Here is a 19255-nt window from a genome sequence, read left to right on the forward strand (position 1 = left end):
TTGTTCTGATAACGTTCCTTCTAGAACCAGAGGGCGATGTCACCTATTGTGCAGCACCAAGGTGAATGCTGGGACAGTAAAAGTTAATAATATGGTCACACGCACATCAACTCAACCTCTGCAGTTCCACTGAAGAACTACTTCTCTAATTTGGCTTCAGGTGTTTCCTCTGTTGCTAATATTTTTATATTGAGAAAGATGATTCCAGTACAGCGTCTGTAATAATATTTCTGTTGTGCAAAATAAAATCATTCAAGTGGAACATTTTACAGTGACATTCAGACCTGTGACATTTCATGGCACTCCCCAAATCACTCCCTCAATCTGGCTCTGAGTCAGAAACCCAAAGACAGGAGCACTCTCACAACTGAGCTTTTCTATGGACTCCCATCTCATCTGGACAACTAAAAAAATATATAGTATCTAAATTGGTTATTTGTTTCCAAAGACATTAAAAAAAAAAAAAATCTACTACCAGTCACAATCCAAGCAAAGGACTTTCATTAGAGTGACTAAGAAGGCAGATTTGTTTCTTCTCAGCTCTATCTGATAAGAGCTGTTTACCTGCTGATGTTGATTAACTGAATGTGCAGCGCCTGCTGTCCATTTCCTGGTGGCCGTACACTTCAGATTCTTAGGGGAAGATGGATAATACCTACGCATCCAAACAAAGAGGAGGACGCTCAAATCTCAGCAGACTTTTGTTGCTGCTGTTACTGGCAGGTAACACGAGGATTTTCCTTTCGACAACAGCTTTTTTTCTTATATAGTTAATAGTATAAAGAAGATTAATTGTTATGGATTAAACCACACAACAGTATGCTACTCAGTTAGTTGGCTCCACCTCATCTAGCCACAGCAGTGAGTTGCTGCTTTCACATTAATTATTCATTCAGTACATTCAGGAAAAATAATGTTTCAATAAAATAATTACATTTACTTATAAGGGACATGTTGCTGAATAATGGGTGCTATTCATTTTGATACAGGAACGTTTTGCTTATAATATTCCTGTATGTTCATTTAAGCAAGATTGTGAAAGCTGCATTTTCACGGTATTTTTATACATTGTTTTATTGCTTTTAATATTTAATATTTTAATACAAGCCTGTGTAATGTCTGTGGCTGCAAGTGACAACTGTGAGATCATGGTACAAAGCTAAAACAAAGACTTTGCATCCATTCTCGCTTAAAATTGACAAAAAAAGAAACCCAACTCAAGGTACACTTACTAGCTTTCACACTGACTGTATGATACAGTTAAAATCTCTGGAACATGCTGGGAAGTGGACCTTGAATTTGGATATGTGAAGTATTTTTCCGCTGCTTGTTAGGGCTTCGTCCAGTACTGTCTTCAGATGGACAGGAGCCTGAACTAGACGCCAGTGGTATGGGTGAGTGATTTTACATCCAATCAAACAATAAATCTTATTCTAAAGGTGCTTTAAATATCAAAATGCTATTAAATTGACTCTAATATCTTGGTGCGACTGCTGTAAAGAAATGTATAGTTGATGTCCTTCTAAATCACTGTGGTAATTGTGACTGATGACATTTTCAGAAAGAATGAAAGTATCGATTGTGGGTCCGGACTACGTGACCGTGGGTGTGCCGAGCAGCGTCCAGTGTGATGCCACCTGCCCTGCTTGTACCTATTCTATGTCTTTGGATGGACAGAGCGCCCAGGGCCAGGGCAATGCACTTGCCTTCACGTTAAACAGTTGGGTGGAGGCTCTAACAGTGACATGCACAGCCAAAAATGACATGACAGGGCTTACTGCCACAACCACAAAGCGGCTGCAGGTGTTAGGTATGTGCTTGTTGAAAACTGGAAACTGTCACATGGAGGAAGGCTTCAGAATACCTGTCTTATAATGTCTTCCTCTACTAATGACTCTTATCTGTCTTTCTTACCTTAGCTGGACCTGCCAACGTTTCCATCACAGGCCCTGATTTGATGACTCCAACAGTGAGTCACACCTACAGCTGCCACGCCTACTGTCGGCCATCTTGTACCTACTCCTGGAAGACAGACAATGGCCCATGGATTGGTGGTCAAGGGAACGTGATTTCTGTCACTCCACAGGAGATGGACAATTCCAAATTTCTCATCTGCAAAGCCACCAACAGCGTGTCTGGGATGTTTGTCGCTGCTACACGAAAAATAACAGTAGTATGTAAGTCGAGAGGGTCAATAGATTTATTGGTGGGGTGAAAGACCCCAAACCTGGAGAGGACACCTTTGTCCAGTTAGAGTAAGAGATTGCCAGCTCATGAGTTTTTCCTTAGTAGTGATTTATCCTCACCATCTTTCTTTCAGATGGTCCATCAGAGGTCCAGATCAAAGGCCCTGACCTAATAGAAATTGCAGAAAAGTATACATTCGAGTGTACCTCTGAATGTCAGCCATCTTGTCGCTACGTTTCATCTGTGGACAATCAGACCGTGAGGGGCAATATGATTGAGTTGACAGTGGACGAGTCACTTAAATCCGTCACTCTCAAGTGTGAAGCACAAAATACTGCTTCGAGGAAGACAGTCACAGCATTAAAAACTGTACAAATAAAAGGTAGAGGAGCTATAATATGCTTTAATGTACATAATCTTACATCAGATGACCAGCGTCACTGCTGACCTGCATTTTTTTTTTTTTTTTTGTTCAGGGCCAGATTTCAACCTGTCCACTCGTCCTGAGGAGACGTCAGCAGTGCTGCTGGTGGCTTTCATCATCTCTGCCACCTTTATCATGTGACCCGACGCAGACAGGTGAGGCTCTTACTGTATCGCTTACTGATTTGCTTGGTTTATTCACAATCTGTCTTGTTAGTGATTCCCAACATATTACTCTGCTAATATGATTACTTATTAATAATAGAATTATTCTATTTCTTACTATTTAGAAAATAGAATATATCATTAAATTTTTTTAACCATTATTTTAGCTGTGGCAATAGGTAATCACTTGTTCTTACCATCATGAAAACGATTTCTCTCTTTGTCCCTCTGTCGTTGTCTCTGTCTGTCAGATCTTTAGGTTCTGTGAATGAATCTGTGACAAAGAAAGGCAGTTGAATTAGGAGGAATTAATGACTCACACAGCGGCAGTCTCACCCTGCATATTGTTCTTTTACATTTGTCTCACATGTTGACAGTGGGCTGAACCCTGTTTGCACTTTGCAATAAGTGACGTGGAAAAGTACTTAAACATCAAAGCGTGGACAAGTGAGAGAGCACATTTTTTATGTCAGAGGATTCTTCTACACCGATACAGCTGAAATGTTCCAAAATGTTTGTATACACATAAATAAAATGCACTGATGACTTTTATAACAAGACTCGGTTTTTCTTCAGTGGTCACATACGTACAAAACGCTGCGTCTCACACCTGAAATAAAATCTGAAATAAATCCAACATGTTAGTGTGGTGGTTTCCATACTTGAGGGAAAGACACAGGTGTCATTAAACATAATGAACACAAATAAAATTGACAGGACAGTGAGGGAGATGTCAATCAACCATAGTTAGTGCACATCCACAGGGTACTGAGCAGAGGCTTAAGCAGGCAAAAGGAGTGAACTCACCTGTGTGAGTGTGTGTACATGTTGTGCTGCTCTGGAAATCTGATGACACATCACATCTGTCTGGTTTAGCCTTGGCTCCACCTGCAGGCTGTATGGTGATGGTACACCACAGACACCTGGAAATTCAGGGGAAATTCTGCTCAAATGTGTATATGCAAATTTTACCAAAGACTATACGAGGAAAATTGTTCTATTTTTAAAACTCTATTTTTAACCATATACAATTTAAATATTCCACACACTTGTGTGTTTAAATGAGTGTGTCCTCTGTAATCTTACACTGGCAAACAGCGGTGACAGTTAATGGACACGCCCCAGGTACATATCAGTCCACTGACAAATATTTCATCAGAAGTTGTTCACTGTGGCTTAGAATTGTTTTTGCTTTGATACGAAAATATACACGTTTCAATCATCCTGATATCGGCGATTTAATTTACACGTGAACTTGTTCTCACTGTGACAGTAATTGAAAAATGAATCAGAGCTCAGGCCTCCTCTAATCACAGAGAGGACCTGAAGCACAGTTTGGAGAGTCACTTGTTAAAGTCTGCCGTCTTTAAAAATCACAGTCAAAGCATCTGACAGCTCTTATGTCCTACAGCATTTCATGGACAGTTATTATCAGCACAACTTTCCAATTAAAGATGACCTTTTCACCTTCTGAGCAGATTCAATCATACCACATATCTGACAGCTTATGCCCCATAAACCAAGACTGTTAGTGTCTTACTCACTGGAAATAAAACAGAAAAAATAGAGAAACCAGCTCCATATAGTACGATAGAGTCCATAGAGTGCACAGAGAACAATAAAAGAAAGTTAAAATAAAAATGCATAAACTGGGACATCCAACACTGCACCTGTGTCCTTGATGACCTCTGTGAAAGACTTGTGCCAGGTGAGGACAGAGGGCAGGCGAGGCTGAATAAAAAAAGGTTATGTAATTATGTCTGGGACGATGTGGTGTCTCACTACATCTCTCCCAGTCACTGAGTGGTTTACAGCCCATCACAGGCTGGTGTCACTTTTCCTTCCACCCAACTCTCCATTCCTCAACCTCACAGAGGAAAGTTTATGACCACCAGCCATATGATCAAATGTCCCCTGCTGGACATGATGAATGCTGGATGTCTGGACATCCATCCTACAGAGGATTACTAGCGATGGATCAGGCTGTAAAAAGATTCTCCCCCAGGTTTAAGATGTGGGTGAGAAGTTGTGGCCAAATGCAGAAGACAGTTAACTACAGAGCTTCTGTAGCGCTGTGTTTCTACATCAGTTGTTATCCTACAACTGGATATACAGTGAATCTGAAAACAGACTTATCTTTGCGGTGACATCAGTAAACTAAATGTATTCCTCCGTGGTTGAGGACATGGACGCGTGGCTTTCTACTCCTTTTGATTCAGGCTGGCAACACACGTGACTTTTAACACCCAAATTCCAAGCAGCACATGTTTGCTTTGCACAGCGACAACATACAGCACAATTATGGATAAAAGGTAAACACTTACACTTACAGAAAGAACCACAAAGAAAACGTATCAGATCTCGCATACAGCTGCAGGCTGCGCTCTGCCACAGACCTCTGATAAACTGAGCTTAAAATCTTTACATCTTCCACCACAGTGAGATATGAAAAAAAAAAACAACAGTCTCATTATCTGACCTGGATCAAGTCTGCAAGGTACAAAAGAAACAACCACAACCCACAGAAGACAAAACCAGAGCTACACGTCGGCTCCTAACATGCACACCCTCTACAGAGAATGAACCCAGCTGATAACCAGCTTGTTGCACTCCTTTTCCTGGAACATTAGGTAATTTGTTGTCTGTGTTTTGTACGAATGGGTGATAACAGTGGGCAAGGCCTCTTTCCCTTGTTCTATAAGAGTGCGGATGGTCATTTGAGTCGAAAGAGTTATCCAGGCTGGCTTCAGGCACCATGGTTCATCACTCAGTCTGCATGCTGCTGCTGCTCACCTGCCTGGCAGGTAAGACGCTGCCCTGCTGGCACATTGTCAGCATTATAACATAATTACCAGTTAGATGCTCATTTATCCTACTGATAGAAAAAAATTGATTAGAGGATTTTTATCTAACCATCTGATTAGATTTTTTTTTTTTGTTTTGCATTTCAAAGGTTTTTCTGCCAGTGAAACTGGGCAGGGCGGAACCATGGTGGACACTGCATGTGAGATCCTTTTAATTCTTATTTATACCCCAAAATAAAATCTTTAAATGACATCACTGCAAACGCCTGTGCTACATTACAATGATTTTTGTTTTTTTAAAGAGTCCAGTCTTGTCTGTTCCTACCTCCCCCTGCAGATGGGCCGTCCGCAGCAGACATCAGTGGGGTTGATATAGTGACAGTGGGGATCCCCTATGGATTCCAGTGCACAGCCTACTGTTACCCAGGCTGCAAGTACACCTGGACCAGGGGTAATGTGACCTCTCAGGGGCCGGAGCTGACCCTGCAGCTCCTGCACATAGTGCCAACCCAGACCCTGAAATGCACAGTGGTAAACCCCACAACAGGGGAGTCAGTCACTGTCCAGAAGACGCTGCAAGTGACAGGTACGAATGACCAAACTGAAGAAGAAACACCGTGAGCTTCCTCAGCTGCTCGTCCATCAACTAAATCTTTTTCCAAACTTTTCAGCTGGACCATCAAACATACAGATCAGCGGCCCTCCCATGCTGACTATCGGTGCTGCGTCTAACTTCACCTGCTCAGCTGACTGCTACCCAACCTGCACCTACACATGGACCGTTGTCTTGGATGATGAGCCGTTCAGTACTGCACAAGGCAGCACCATCTCTGTCACTCCACCTTCCAGCACTGTGTTCTCTGAAACTCTCATCTGTGAAGCTGAGGACACCATCTCACACCTCTTCATCTCCACGACTCAGACGCTGTGGGTGGCAAGTATGTGAAAGAATTCAAATTAATCATTTTAATACACGGGACTATGGGAAATTACCACAATACAAAATGCTTTTCTTCTCTAACTCCTTCCTCAGGCTTATCTGACATCAGCATTGCAGGCGACACCACAGTGACGATGGGAAAACCGTACACGTTCACATGCTTGGTCACGTGCATCCCATCCTGCACCGTGGTATGGAAGTACATGGGGAAAACTTTCGAAGGCGACCAAATCCAGATTCCCATCTTGCACCAGGGGGACAAGCCAAAGTTTGGCAGCCAGCTGGAGCTCACCGTCAGTGACTACTCAAAAATAGAGCAGCTGACCTGTGAGGCCACAAACACAGCGTCTCAGGCCACTATCACCGCCACTACAAACCTCACTGTCATTGGTGAGTGTGTTACATCGCTCCCTCCTTGTTTTTGGATAAATTATTGTATGAGGTACAAGAAAGTGATCCCGTCATGTATTTCATGTTCATGCTCGGTATTTTGAATACTGTCTCCGCACAGACCCCATCTCAGTGCATCCCAAGTCTCAGGCCCAGCCGGTGGCAGGCGTGCCTTTCTCTCTGGAGTGCGTTGGCTCTCAGAACCCAGCCTCCATCACGTGGCTGAAGAACAAACACCAAGTGCTGGCTTCTGAAAGAGTGCACTTCTCTCCTGACAACATCACCATTAGCTTCAGTCCTCTCCTGCACACAGATGATGGTTTATACCAGTGTGTGGTGGCAGAAGGAGGGACCCCCATCCAGTCTGTTGGCTACAAGATGCAAGCATACTGTGAGTATACTGGGGGGAAGGAGAATAAGAAATACATTATGCTATTCATAAACATAGAAGATCCCTTAATAAGGCCCCGCTGCTCAGTTGCCAAGAGTAGAAGCAAGATGTTTAATACTGTGTAGCTCAAAAGGTGCTAACACAAAATGCCACTGCATATGAAGCCGTGCTCTGTAAAGCTTATTTGCTGTAATGATTGTGTGAAGCATTTAACTTCTTTACAGGCAAAATATTTCTCCTTGTTGAGGCAAGAAACAAAAATCAATGATATTTATAAAGAGGCCTGTCTTGTATGTTCTACCTCCAACCGCAGACGGGCCAGTTTCAGTGGTGATCAGTGGGGTGGACATAGTGACAGTGGGAAAACTGTATGTTTTCCAGTGCTCAGCCAGCTGCTACGCGACCTGCCTCTTCACCTGGATCCATGGTAATATGACCTCTCAGGGGCAGGAGCTGAGTTTGCAGTTTGGGGAACAGCATCCGACACAAAACCTGACGTGCATAGCAGCTAATCCTGTTACAGGACTGTCAGTCATTGTCCAAAAGACACTCCGTGTGACAGGTAAAAATAACAAAATTAAATTTGAACTCATACATTTTTTTGGGTTCAGTACATTCAACCAAACCTATTTCCAACTTTTCAGCTGGACCATCAAATATACAGATCAACGGTCCAGCCTATCTGACTCCAGGAGCTGCGTCTAAGTTTACCTGCTCAGCTGACTGCTACCCCTCCTGCAGCTACACCTGGTCTGTCGTCTTGGAAGATGAGACGTTAACCACTGCACAAGGCGACGTCATTTCTGTAACTCCGCCCACCAGCAATGTCATCTCTGAAACTCTCATCTGTAAAGCTCAGGCCACCGTCTCACACCTCTCCATCTCTACGTCTCTGACGCTGTGGGTGGCAAGTATGTGAAAGAAATTACCTCAGAGTGAGAATTAATAATCCAAAAAAGTCTGTGCACCTATTTTTAGACACATTCCTATCATGACACTGGACACATGTCAACACTGGACCAGCACCAGCAGCATCAGCTGTCTGTCCTCATGGACAAACTCTTAATATTTGCATGGCATCAGTGGATGGAGTTTAATTTACATTTTCTTTTGCTAATTTTCTTCAAATTCAGTTAAAATTTGTGCTACATTTAGATGTAAACCCACATGAAACACGTCAGAAGACATTATTAGCCACTGTATTAATCATTAATTACCTTCTGACAACAGTCATGTGATAGACTTTATCTGTAAAACAAGCACAAAACATTCAAACATCTGTTTAAATCTCGTCTGTTTAGGATTATCTGACGTTACCATCACTGGTGACAGCACAGTGGATATGGGGAAAAAGTACACATACACGTGCTCGGCCACGTGCGTCCCATCCTGCACCTTCACGTGGAGCTACATGGGGAAGACTTTCCAGGGTGACCAAATCCAGATACCCATCCTGCCTGGGGGAGAAAAACCAAACTATGCCAATCAGCTGGACATCAGCGTTAGTGACTACTCTGTAACTGAACTTCTGACATGTGAGGTCACAAACACAGTATCTAACGCCACTATGGCCGCCACGAAGAACCTCACTGTCATCGGTGAGTCTGTGATTTTGCATCTATCTGATGTTCAACAAATTCTGTATTGGTTTGAGTTGTATGTCAGCGTATATATAATAATACTCGGTCTTCATGTTCTCTCTGTGCAGACCCATTTTCAGTGCATCCCACCTCTAAGGCCCCGCCGGTCGCAGGTGAGCCTTTCTCTCTGCAGTGCGTTGGCGTCCAGATGCCAGCCTCCGTTACATGGCTGAAGAACAAATACAGAATGCTTCCATCTGAACGAGTGCACTTCTCCCCTGACAACACCACGATGAGCTTCAGTCGTCTCATGCGAGTGGACGCAGGTATATACCAGTGCGTGGTAGCAGAGGCTGGAAACAACCGTCACAACGGGCTGGTTGTAAAGTTTGGAACCCCCATCCTGTCCGTGGGATACCTGATGAATGTAAACTGTGAGTATGCCTCAACCCTCACCTGAACATGGGGGTGGGGGGTGAACATGGTAACTGAATGTGCTGATTGCCCAGTCAGACACAGACTACTGAAAGCCTTGTGTTACATTTTCCAGATGGGCCAGAGGAGGTGATTATTGTGATACCCAACAAAGGGCCGGTGGGCGAGGAGATGGTCGTCCTGCCTGGATCCACGACAGAGCTGCAGTGTTTAACGGACTGCTTTCCCGTCTGCTCCATCGCCTGGTTTTACCAAGACACACTCCTGTCCACAAATAACTCCATACTATTCACACCTGTAACGCCTCCATACAAGGCTGCTCTCAGCTGTGTGGCATTTAACTCTGTGACAGAGAAAAACAGAACAGCTGAGACTATCGTGGTGGTGCCCGGTAAGCAAACATCAGGGACTGAAGCAACAGATTACACATCTTTCAAAAACTGGCAAGCTTATTTACATGTCGGCACCTGTTCGAGCAGCGGACGTATGTTTTAATTCACTTTGTGCAGCTTTAACTTGATTAACAGATGCAGGAATATCAAAATCCAGTAAAAAAAACAGACATGGTTTAGTAACGTGTCTCTTTGTTTGCAGATGGACCAAAGAAAGTGGTCATATCAGGACCGGACTCTCTCGAAGTCGGGGTCACGGCGAGGTTTACGTGCTCAGCCCAGTGCAGTCCTTCCTGCAGCTTCACGTGGACCCTGTACGGGAAGACAGTGACGGGCAGCGTGCTCGACATCACTGTGAACCGCCCTGTTTCCAAGGAGTCCATCAGCTGCCAGGCTGAGAACACGTTCACCGGGAAGACGGCGGTGGTCAGCGAGGTGCTCAGTGTCTCAGGTAAGCTGCTGTTGTAGGTTTGAGTGTGTTTAGAGTTTGTCTGCGGCTGCTATCGAAATCTAAAGCTCTGATTTATGCGCTTTTCACTGCAGAGCCTCACTGGTGTGGATGTTGAGACGCTGGAGTGAAACTACATTCTCCAGCTCTGCAAACGCTCTGTACACAACAGAGCACACAATACACTTTGGTTATCTTTTCATTAATGACATTTACTGAATGTCCGTGGCTATATTTGCTCAAGCATTGTGTACTTTGACTGTGATGGACTGGCTGCTTGAAGAGGGTGTTTCCCTGCCTTTAGCACAATGCATGCTGGGACAGGTTCCAACATCTTTGTGACCCTGAACAAGATTAGACGGGCACAGACGTATGGATCGTGTGCTTGAATAATAAAGTTACTGTGTTTTAATTACACAAGGATAACCTCATTTACTTCCATGATGTATGAACATTTGTCTTGCCAAATGATATGTACAATTATACTTAATAAACAATGAAGTAATGTACTTTTTCTGATTACCCAGTGTCAATTCATCACCCGGCTGACACATCTGAGATTAAGAAATGATAAGTTCAAAACAATTTGGACGTTTGTAGTTGCTGACTAACAGCCCAGACGCAAATTAGAAAATACACCTTTATTTGTCGTTCGGTTTTCAACACTTCTATGTCAAACTGACACCTCTATCACTCACAGAGTTTTCTATAGCCAGGTCTTTTTTGACATTGACACTGAGCAGAGGGGTACAACCCCCTAAAAGATGTAGTTGTCTGACTCCATGTTAACACACCAACATGTTTGTAATAAGAAAAGCTCACAGAGCATCATAAGAGCACCAGTACAATACTGTATGTGCGTACCAAGTTCCACAGCTTCCACAAAATCCTTGTCTTTTAGGGATTCAATTGGATGTCTTGCTTTTCTTTTTTTTTTTTTTTTAAATGGCACGTGAGCCCAAACACGCTGGATGCGCACACTGCTACTTCAATGAAAGTCTCTTTTGAACTGAATATAACTAAATTGTTTAATTTGCCTTGAATCCAAAGTTTGAGTCTGTGTTGAGTGGTTTGAGTGTGTTGCCTAAAATGAAGCGTCACACACCGTACTTCCTCTGTAAGGTTGCGACAGACGACTCCTCCAGCTCAGCTCGGTGAAGGAAGTCGAACAGTTCTTTAAGCACTAGAGAAGAGAGAAGTACAGCAGTTATCAACACGGTGGAAGCTGTGGGTGAAAAAGACACAATGAAAGCGTGAGGCATCTGTAACAGCACATCAGAGAGACTCCACCTTTCTTCTCCGGGGACGACATGAACATGACGGCCATGTCGAAGCGCCTCACGCTTGCCAGGCTGCTGAGGACCTCCAGCGTAACAGCCGCCGCTTCATTCCTACACAAGAGCTGATCTTAATATACAACAGTCTTTTAACATTGAATATGGCTGCGCTGAGCGATAACTAAAAGGAACTCACTTTATGTAGAACTCATGCAGCGTCTTCAGGATCTGATTGAGGATGTCGGGTTCGAGGGAGTTGTGGAAAATCTTTACGTACGTCTCAGGCTTGATTTGCTGCAAGACAAGACAAAAAAAGGCTGAGAACTCTGAGTAAAACAAAACAACAAAAACATTCTATAATCTGAAGTGTAACAATTTAAGTCATGAAATCTCAACTTTTTCATTAAATGTATGATTTCAGATTGAAGCCATATTTGCTGTTTATCTGAACACACAGCTCACCCTCAGGTATCTGTAGATCACTTCAGGCTGCTTTCCGATCCTGCGCAGGTCAGCCTCCAGCTGGAAGCTGTTGGTGGGTGGAGGAGGCAGGTCTGTTGCTGTTGAGGATGAGCTGGTTGATGGTTCAGGTGGACGACTGATAACCTCCTGCGCTGGTTGTTCTGTCTGTCTGCTGGGAGGATGTCTGGCGAACACAAGCAGAACATCAATAATCAATACCAAATTTACCAGACATGTTAGAGACACAGACAAACAAACAGAGTAACTGACACCATGAAATGAAAAAGGTGATGATTAAAATGTGTCAAATGGTTTTAATTAATAATAAACCAGGGCCACTTACTGGTCTGAGGCAGGGACGTCTGCTATCTCCTCGATTTTGATCATCTTGGCGCTGGGTGACGTTGACAGCGGAGAGGATCTGTCCTCGGTCTCCCTCACCACTTCCTGGACAAAGGACTTGGATCCCCCTGATTCCACCTGAGGCACTGTCGCCTTTCCACTGACCTCCTCGATGTCAATCCTCTTCAGAGGTTTCTGAGGAACATCCGACAACATGATGATAAAGTTCTATTTCAGGAACACAGACTGCGTTTGTCAGATTAATTCTTCTAGTACAGACTTTCAATTTACACCCATGTCCCTACTGCCACCTGCTGGACAAATCATGTCTCATCGCCACCTTTTTTGTTTTTTCTGTTAAAATGAGCAACTCACAGTTGAGCGCAGATGTGTTGGTTTGTCAATGGGCTCGACAGCTCTCCTCTGTGAGCTGTCCTCTGTTTGAAGAAGGCCGCTGGAACCTACATTCTAATGCAACAAGAGGAAAGAGGCATTAATGTTTTCGAGTCTGAACTTTATCATTTACTGAAATATGGGCACTTGAACTAACAGCTGGGTCTTGAAACGTACAGTCTGGAGTTTCTGGAGTTCATTCAAGGCCTGTTTGTTCCCTGGCTCCAGTTTCAGCACCTCCTGAAAATCTGAGGCACACACACACACACAAACTATGTTTTTAAGCAACAAAACAGAACAACAAAACTTTTCCTCTCATTATTTCAGTGTAATAGTCAATAGTAGACAGAAAGAAGAATACAGCTATATCTGCTACAGATATAAAGCTGTTCCTCCTGTTTGCCTATAGACAGTGTTGTACCTTGTTTTGCCTCCTCCAGTTTCCCTAAAGCCACTCTGGCTGTGCCACGGCGAGCAAAAGCCTTAGAGTAAGTACTGTCCAGATAAATGGCTTTAGTGCAGTCCTCCTCTGCCTCCTTATATCTGAAACAAATAGAAAACATAACAGGAGGAGGTCGGCTTTTAGTATGGGGCTGTTTTTCAACTGTAGGACAATATTTTTGCAAATACAGCTCTTTGAAAAGAAGATATCCTCTATAGAGGAACAAAAAAGAATCCCGAAGTAATAATGTAAAATGTTGGTGTTGTACTTACTTCTCCAGCTTGAGGAACGCCATGGCTCTGTTGGCGGGAAGAAGGACGTTCATGGCGTCTGCCTCCATGCCTCGGCTGTAGCACTCTACAGCTGCTTCGTACTTCCCCTCTTTGAAATACGCATTCCCCTAAAAAGGCACATTTACCAAACATAAACCACTCTGGAAAATTGTTTCCTAATAAACAGATTTATTTGTGGAATATCAGGATCTGAATATTTCCCTCTGTCCCACACAGTGCTGAAATTCATCTTGAGTGGGTTTTCAGCACAAGCAGAAAACCCACAGAAAAACGTACTCTGTCTTTTTGTAGAACCGCCTCCTGCTTCCTCTGCTGCTCCTCCATCAGCCTCTGCTGCTCAGGGTCGACTGTGGGAGCCTCCTGCGGCTGCACAGCTTCACTCTGGACGGTTGGCGCCTCATGTCCGAGCTCCTGAAACCAGCAAAGGAAAAGGATCAAACAAAAGAGAGGAAGACTTGAGAAATGAAGCCAACTCGAAATGATCATTTCGCACTCACCTCTTTGATTTTCTTCACTTCCTTCTGAGCTTCCGTGTTCCCAGGATCAAGCTTGAGAACCATCTCATAATCTATTCAGAAGCAGATTTTCATTGTTAGCGCAGTGCTCTCAAGACTGAGAGACAATCTGATCTTTTTTACTGGTTTGTCACCTTCTAATGCAGATTCGTATTTCTTCAGTGCAAACCGTGCTGCTCCTCTTCGTGCATACGCTTTGTAGTAGTTGCTGTCCAGAGCGATCGCCAAGTTGCAGTCGGACTCTGCCACGGCATACCTGCAAAGAGCAAAGTCTTGTTAATTTACAAAGCAACAAAACATGTCATATGGTCTTTCAGCACAATACAGCAGATATGTGATTTACTTTTTGAGTCTGAAGAAGGAGGTGGCTCGGTTAGTGGGAAGCACAGGGTTGTAAGGATCTGCACCCATCCCTCTGGTGTAACATTCGATGGCGTCGTCATACTTCCCCTCTTTGAAAAAGTTATTACCCTGAAAATAAAAACAAAATATTTTAGGAAAGGAATCATTTTCATCTCTTCTTCATTTATTCATGTGAAGTATTTCTCGTGCAGTGTTTACCTTTTCCTTCTCTGCCAGCGCTTTCTCCTGATCAACCGCTGCTTCCTCTGAGTCAGAATCATTTGACTCTGCTGGACTTTCCTCTTTATCCATCTCTGTCAGAGCCTTGTCCTGCCAACACAGAAGCACAGATCATCAGTCTGCTGTTCCACCACTTCACTGATTCTTAGAAGTGTATCTTATAAGGATGCATTAGCTACCACATCAAACTTGTCCCATGATCGATAGTCGTATGCTTTTATCCGCGATGGCTGGCTGGGCTCTTTTGCATTTGTGTCACCATTTCCATCAGGCTCCATCTTCTTCTTCTTTTCCCTCTTCTTTGTTTTGTAGTTCTTATTGCGCACAGGTGGGAGTTTCTTCTACAACACATAAAACAAAGATGCTTACATCTTATGAATATATTGAACACGACCTTCTCCTGAAGTGGACGAACATGTACAGCAAGAACAAACCTGAACCTCCTGGACTCCTCCTGTCCTCAGCTCCTCGTCCCTCTTCTTCATGTCTGTCTCCCAGCTGTCCAGCTCCTTCATGAAGCTGTGCAGGTCCTCCGCGTTTTGCCGCATCTGAAGCTGTAACTCAATGGCTTTGTTTCCCCCGGACATGTTATTCCCTGTGAAACCGACATTTGTTTTGGACAAATTCTTGACACTTGTTACTGTAGTTGTTGTCTTGAAGTCCGTATTGCAGCCAAAAAGGAAACACGAGAATCACGCTGTCATGCGTTCGAAGCTAGCAGCTAGCTAGAAGAAACGTTAAGAGAGAATAAAGTGAATAAAAGGGACTCTGTAGTTACTTGAACCTTGTAACGTACCTGTCACTTCTCTCCTCGGCTGATAAACACAGTTAAAGTGTAGCTGTAAAGAGTTTGGCGAAGTACTACAACAAAACGTGTCGTTATTCACCGCTTTCTGTTTATGTCCGGAGCCATGACAGCCGTGGTGATGCTGCTCCTGCGCCAGGCGTAACCAAAGATCGTCTATGAAAAAAATAGATGGTCTACCCCTAAAGGTTTTGACGCACTTGTCACTTTGCAAAAGTTTCCTCCAAACAACAACATTCAGTGAGTATCGATTTAAAGTTTTGGAAGATGCACATTAGCGTTTTTGTGACTCTGTAATGTCTGTTATTACGTTATACAGGCAAACATGTCTACATTAAAAAAATGCCCCTGAGCGTCTACTGGTTTTGGACCACACATTCAGCTTCAAGCATGTCCTGAATAGACGATCTATACCGTACACTAGTCTCTAACGAAACTTCATTTTTAAAAGCGCACATTTTATTACTTTTTAATATATATATATTTCAATAAAATGAATTGTATTTATTGACTTCTTTGTTTGACAGTGATTTAAATCAAATAAAAAAAAGAAAAGAAAAAAATCCTGTTCATTACCTTTGACCTACTGCTACCATGTGATCTGCAAAACAGTAATGACCTCTCTTGCTAGCTTGCGGTAGCTAACCAGGGAAACTTAATGCTAACATTTCCCACTTGTAGGCAACGTTTCTCACAATGGACCAGACTAAACAAGAGGAGGAATATGGATACGACTTATTCCCGGAGAGGCACACGGGGAAGTACAAGAAGGGATCCATCGCTGAGAGTCTGTTCACTTTCAACCACAAGTGTCAGGTCATGTTACAGTTTGCAATGGAAACTAGTGAGTGTTCTCGTTAGCTAATCAACCCTTTTAAAGAGAATGGCATTTCGGATATATTGCAATATACATAAGTTTCTTTCCGTTGTGGTTGTGATTAATATACCTGTGCAACATTAATGTTTAACCCGTTGTATGATTAGCAGCTAACGTTAGCTAGCTCAGCGTTAGCTATTAGTGCTAGCTCCTGTCAGTGCATGCTGATGACATTTCGCTCTAACCGGTCTCTGTCTCCTTTAGGTCCGTATGCCAAACTCCTCCTCAGTGCCATGAAAAGTTCAGGGTGGTTAGTATGTGTTTTAAACAAATTACGCCTGTATTTGCCCTTTTTATGTTTAATTTTACTTTAATTATTTTGCAAATGTTGCTGCTAATAGTAGTTCTGTTATTAAATAATAATAATAATAGTGTCATGTTAAGTAAATAAACAGTAAACAAACAAACAAACTTGACTGGTACTACATACTCCAGCTAACATGGCTAGGTCCTTCAGTTGTCCCTTAAAATGAGCCTGTGCCGTTTAATATTGTATTTAATAAGGTTTGCTCTCTCCACTTCATTGGCACTTTTAACACTTTGAAAATAATTTAACAGGAATTTCAGTTTGAGCTGGTTTGTTTTGGATACTTCAAAGCTTAAAAGATTATTACTGCAGCAAAGTAAACAGATTAAATAGCATCAGGATGACTTTACTTTGTCCTCTGAACACAGCAAAGTATTCAAAGATCGACATTTCTCCTGTGAAGATTGTGATGGGACCGTCAGCGGTGGCTTCGATGCAGCTTCTTCTCAAGTAAGAAAGATAAAGGCAGTATAGAAATATATATATATGTACATATTGCAGATTGAGCTGGAATAAGACAGCTTGTCAGTGGTGATGATGTTGTGTTTCCTTTTGTAGATTGTTTTGTGTCAGAACAACATCCACCAGCAGTCCCACATGAACCGAGTGGTCACACATGAGCTCATCCACGCCTTTGATCACTGCCGGGCCCATGTGGACTGGTTCAGTAACCTAAGACACCTAGCTTGTTCTGAGGTGAGTGAAAATGTGTTCAACACACTGCATTTACTTCATATGCCTTATCGATTCTACACTGATTGAGTTTTATTTCTGCCAGTGAACCTTTGTCATTATGTCCCGGTCGGTCGTCATGGATGATCCATGGATGTTATCATTTTCTCTTTGACTCAGTGGTAGTTTTTTTCTAATATAAGAGAAGCAAATAAAAGTCTCATGTTCTTTGTATGTATAAATTTTGTGTCACTGTTTCAGATTCGGGCAGCTAACCTCAGTGGAGACTGCTCCTTTAGCAATGAAATGGCCAGATTCAACTTCGGCTTGAAGCAGCATCATCAGGTACCTGCTTTAGGATAAACGTGAACTCTGAATGGCAGTTGTCAGCTCCATCTCTCTAATCCAACTCTTAACTCACTATATTTCCTCTCACAGCAATGCGTCAGAGGCCGCGCCCTCCGCTCCATCCTGGCTGTGAGGAAAATTAACCGAGAGGAGGCAGAGAAAATAGTGGACGAGGTCTTCGAGACGTGTTTCAACGACCACGTGCCCTTCGGACGAATCCCGCACAGCAAAAAGGATGCCAAGTTTGCCTACAGAGATTATGAGAACAGAGATCGATACTATGCAAACCTCTAGTGTTGTCACATTCTCATTTTACTCCTAAGGGTGCTGTGACTGGCGGTGATGCTGACACGAGCTTTGCAGCATCAGGGCCTTGGCCAGCATAAAAGCCTCAACAGAATGACTGTGTGTTGAAAACAATCATATGCTTTCAGAAGGGATATTCAGAGAATGATTCGTCCTTGGAATATTAAAGCAAAGGAAGGAGCTACAGTACATTTCCTTTTCTACCTTTCGGACACTAATTCTGTAAAAAGGGATCGTAAGGACTGATTTTGCTCTGTGTTTGAAGTATTAGCTGAGGCACCAGTGATTTTTGTCATTTTGTTTTTAGGTGATCGATGGGTGCTTTTAAGGAAATACATAATTTCCTTTCTGTCCATTAGTGTTTGCTGTGAAAGTCCTTTGATGACAACCAAGGATGTATTTCTCTGACTGTTGGTTCTTCATCTTGTTGCCACTAATTTCTTGTAAATAGAGCTGATGCTTAAATTAAACAGAATCAAATGTATTTGAATTAAAGTTCGATTCCTCTGAAAAAGTAAGATTTTTATGTTTGTGTCTCACCTTTTCTAGACTTTAAACTACCTCAGAGTTGTTTTTGAGTATAAGAGGTGCCTGTTGCATTCAACCTTGGAGCAAAATGTTTGAATTTCTGACTTTGCGAACGAGGATAAATAAGTATATTACTGATTATAACACATTTATGTTTAATCCTGTGAGAGGATCCTCTGAATTAACATGCAAGACTTGATGAGTAAAGTGAGAAAAGTTTTTCCACAACAACACGGTCAACTTTGTTCACATCTGTGCCGCCACAGTAAAATGTCATTGCTGCGATCTTTATTGGACATTAGCATTTAAAGAACCTCGTATCCCTCCGCAAAGATTAATGAGGGAAAAAGTTATAAGGGAATTAGCCTCATAATCCCCCTTCCTCCTCCATTTCCTCCCCCTCCTCTTCTGCATATCTCAAAGACAACACCCTCTGCATCATAATCACAAAGTCACTCAGCGTGTCTGCTGCTGGAGTGTAATATGCCACTTATCTATATTTTCTACTTAGAAAACACGAGGGACACACAAGACGAGTGTGGGCTCGAACAACAACAAGGCGAGTGGGTGGGATAGGACGAGCAAAGAAGATTAGGTTACTTTTAAAGCTTAACAGAGAAAATGGTGAGAACAGCTTCAAGGCAGCGGGATTAATGGGAGACAAACACAAGACAACAAAAGACAGAAATGATATTTGGATTTTGGATGTCATACACCCCAGTACACCCGAGTAAGCTAAATAAAGAAATCATACAAAACAACAGAATTACCAATGGAATTGTGCACATATCAAATGTTAGCTGCTAAATACATTTGATACAATTAGACATGCCAAACAAGCCTGTGCATTTGTAAGTGGACTTATTTCATGCTCGTGTACAGAACTGAAGCCAGGATTTAAGGAACACCGGGTCATGAGTTCAAGTCCTTGCAACAAACTGTAAACATTAT

At 42.8% G+C, this 19255-nt stretch overlaps 2 protein-coding genes across 4 annotated transcripts; one reads left to right on the forward strand and one right to left on the reverse strand.

Annotated features, from left to right (window-relative positions):
- Positions 1-10532: 10532 nt before the first annotated feature.
- Positions 10533-15395, reverse strand: rpap3 (RNA polymerase II associated protein 3). 3 transcript variants are annotated; one of them, XM_041030634.1, is made up of 17 exons: positions 15258-15395; positions 14902-15056; positions 14641-14799; positions 14441-14551; positions 14223-14350; positions 14014-14135; positions 13862-13932; positions 13641-13775; positions 13344-13471; positions 13051-13172; positions 12807-12877; positions 12612-12704; positions 12238-12431; positions 11895-12078; positions 11629-11726; positions 11446-11546; positions 10533-11338 (listed from the first exon to the last, which is right to left on the reverse strand). In XM_041030634.1, the coding sequence occupies exons 2-17, from the start codon at positions 15046-15048 to the stop codon at positions 11253-11255; spliced, it is 1950 nt and encodes a 649-aa protein (XP_040886568.1). In that variant the 5' UTR covers positions 15049-15056; positions 15258-15395; the 3' UTR covers positions 10533-11252. The 3 variants fall into 3 exon arrangements, with proteins under 3 accessions (XP_040886568.1, XP_040886567.1, XP_040886566.1); XM_041030633.1 differs by having other exon boundaries at positions 14896-15056; XM_041030632.1 differs by having other exon boundaries at positions 14641-14802; positions 14896-15056.
- A 451-nt stretch (positions 15396-15846) lies between these two features.
- Positions 15847-18311, forward strand: atp23 (ATP23 metallopeptidase and ATP synthase assembly factor homolog). The gene is made up of 6 exons (XM_041029713.1): positions 15847-16110; positions 16348-16393; positions 16819-16900; positions 17009-17146; positions 17384-17467; positions 17561-18311. Exons 1-6 carry the CDS (start codon positions 15963-15965, stop codon positions 17762-17764), a joined length of 702 nt encoding a protein of 233 aa, XP_040885647.1. The 5' UTR covers positions 15847-15962; the 3' UTR covers positions 17765-18311.
- The last annotated feature ends 944 nt before the right edge of the window (positions 18312-19255 follow it).

This window comes from Toxotes jaculatrix, chromosome 22, assembly GCF_017976425.1.
Source record: "Toxotes jaculatrix isolate fToxJac2 chromosome 22, fToxJac2.pri, whole genome shotgun sequence".
Classification (NCBI taxonomy): domain Eukaryota; kingdom Metazoa; phylum Chordata; class Actinopteri; family Toxotidae; genus Toxotes; species Toxotes jaculatrix.

Bases quoted from the DNA above. Each gene is read 5' to 3' on its own strand.
- atp23 (XM_041029713.1), top strand. From the start codon at position 15,963: ATGGACCAGACTAAACAAGAGGAGGAATATGGATACGACTTATTCCCG. The intron at 16,901-17,008 runs GTAAGAAAGATA...TTCCTTTTGTAG, and splicing joins TCGATGCAGCTTCTTCTCAA to ATTGTTTTGTGTCAGAACAA. The intron at 17,147-17,383 runs GTGAGTGAAAAT...TCACTGTTTCAG, and splicing joins GACACCTAGCTTGTTCTGAG to ATTCGGGCAGCTAACCTCAG.
- rpap3 (XM_041030632.1), bottom strand. From the start codon at position 15,048: ATGTCCGGGGGAAACAAAGCCATTGAGTTACAGCTTCAGATGCGGCAA. The intron at 12,878-13,050 runs GTACAACACTGT...TGTGTGCCTCAG, and splicing joins ACTGGAGGAGGCAAAACAAG to ATTTTCAGGAGGTGCTGAAA. The intron at 11,339-11,445 runs GTGGAGTCTCTC...TCTCTTCTCTAG, and splicing joins GTCGTCCCCGGAGAAGAAAG to TGCTTAAAGAACTGTTCGAC.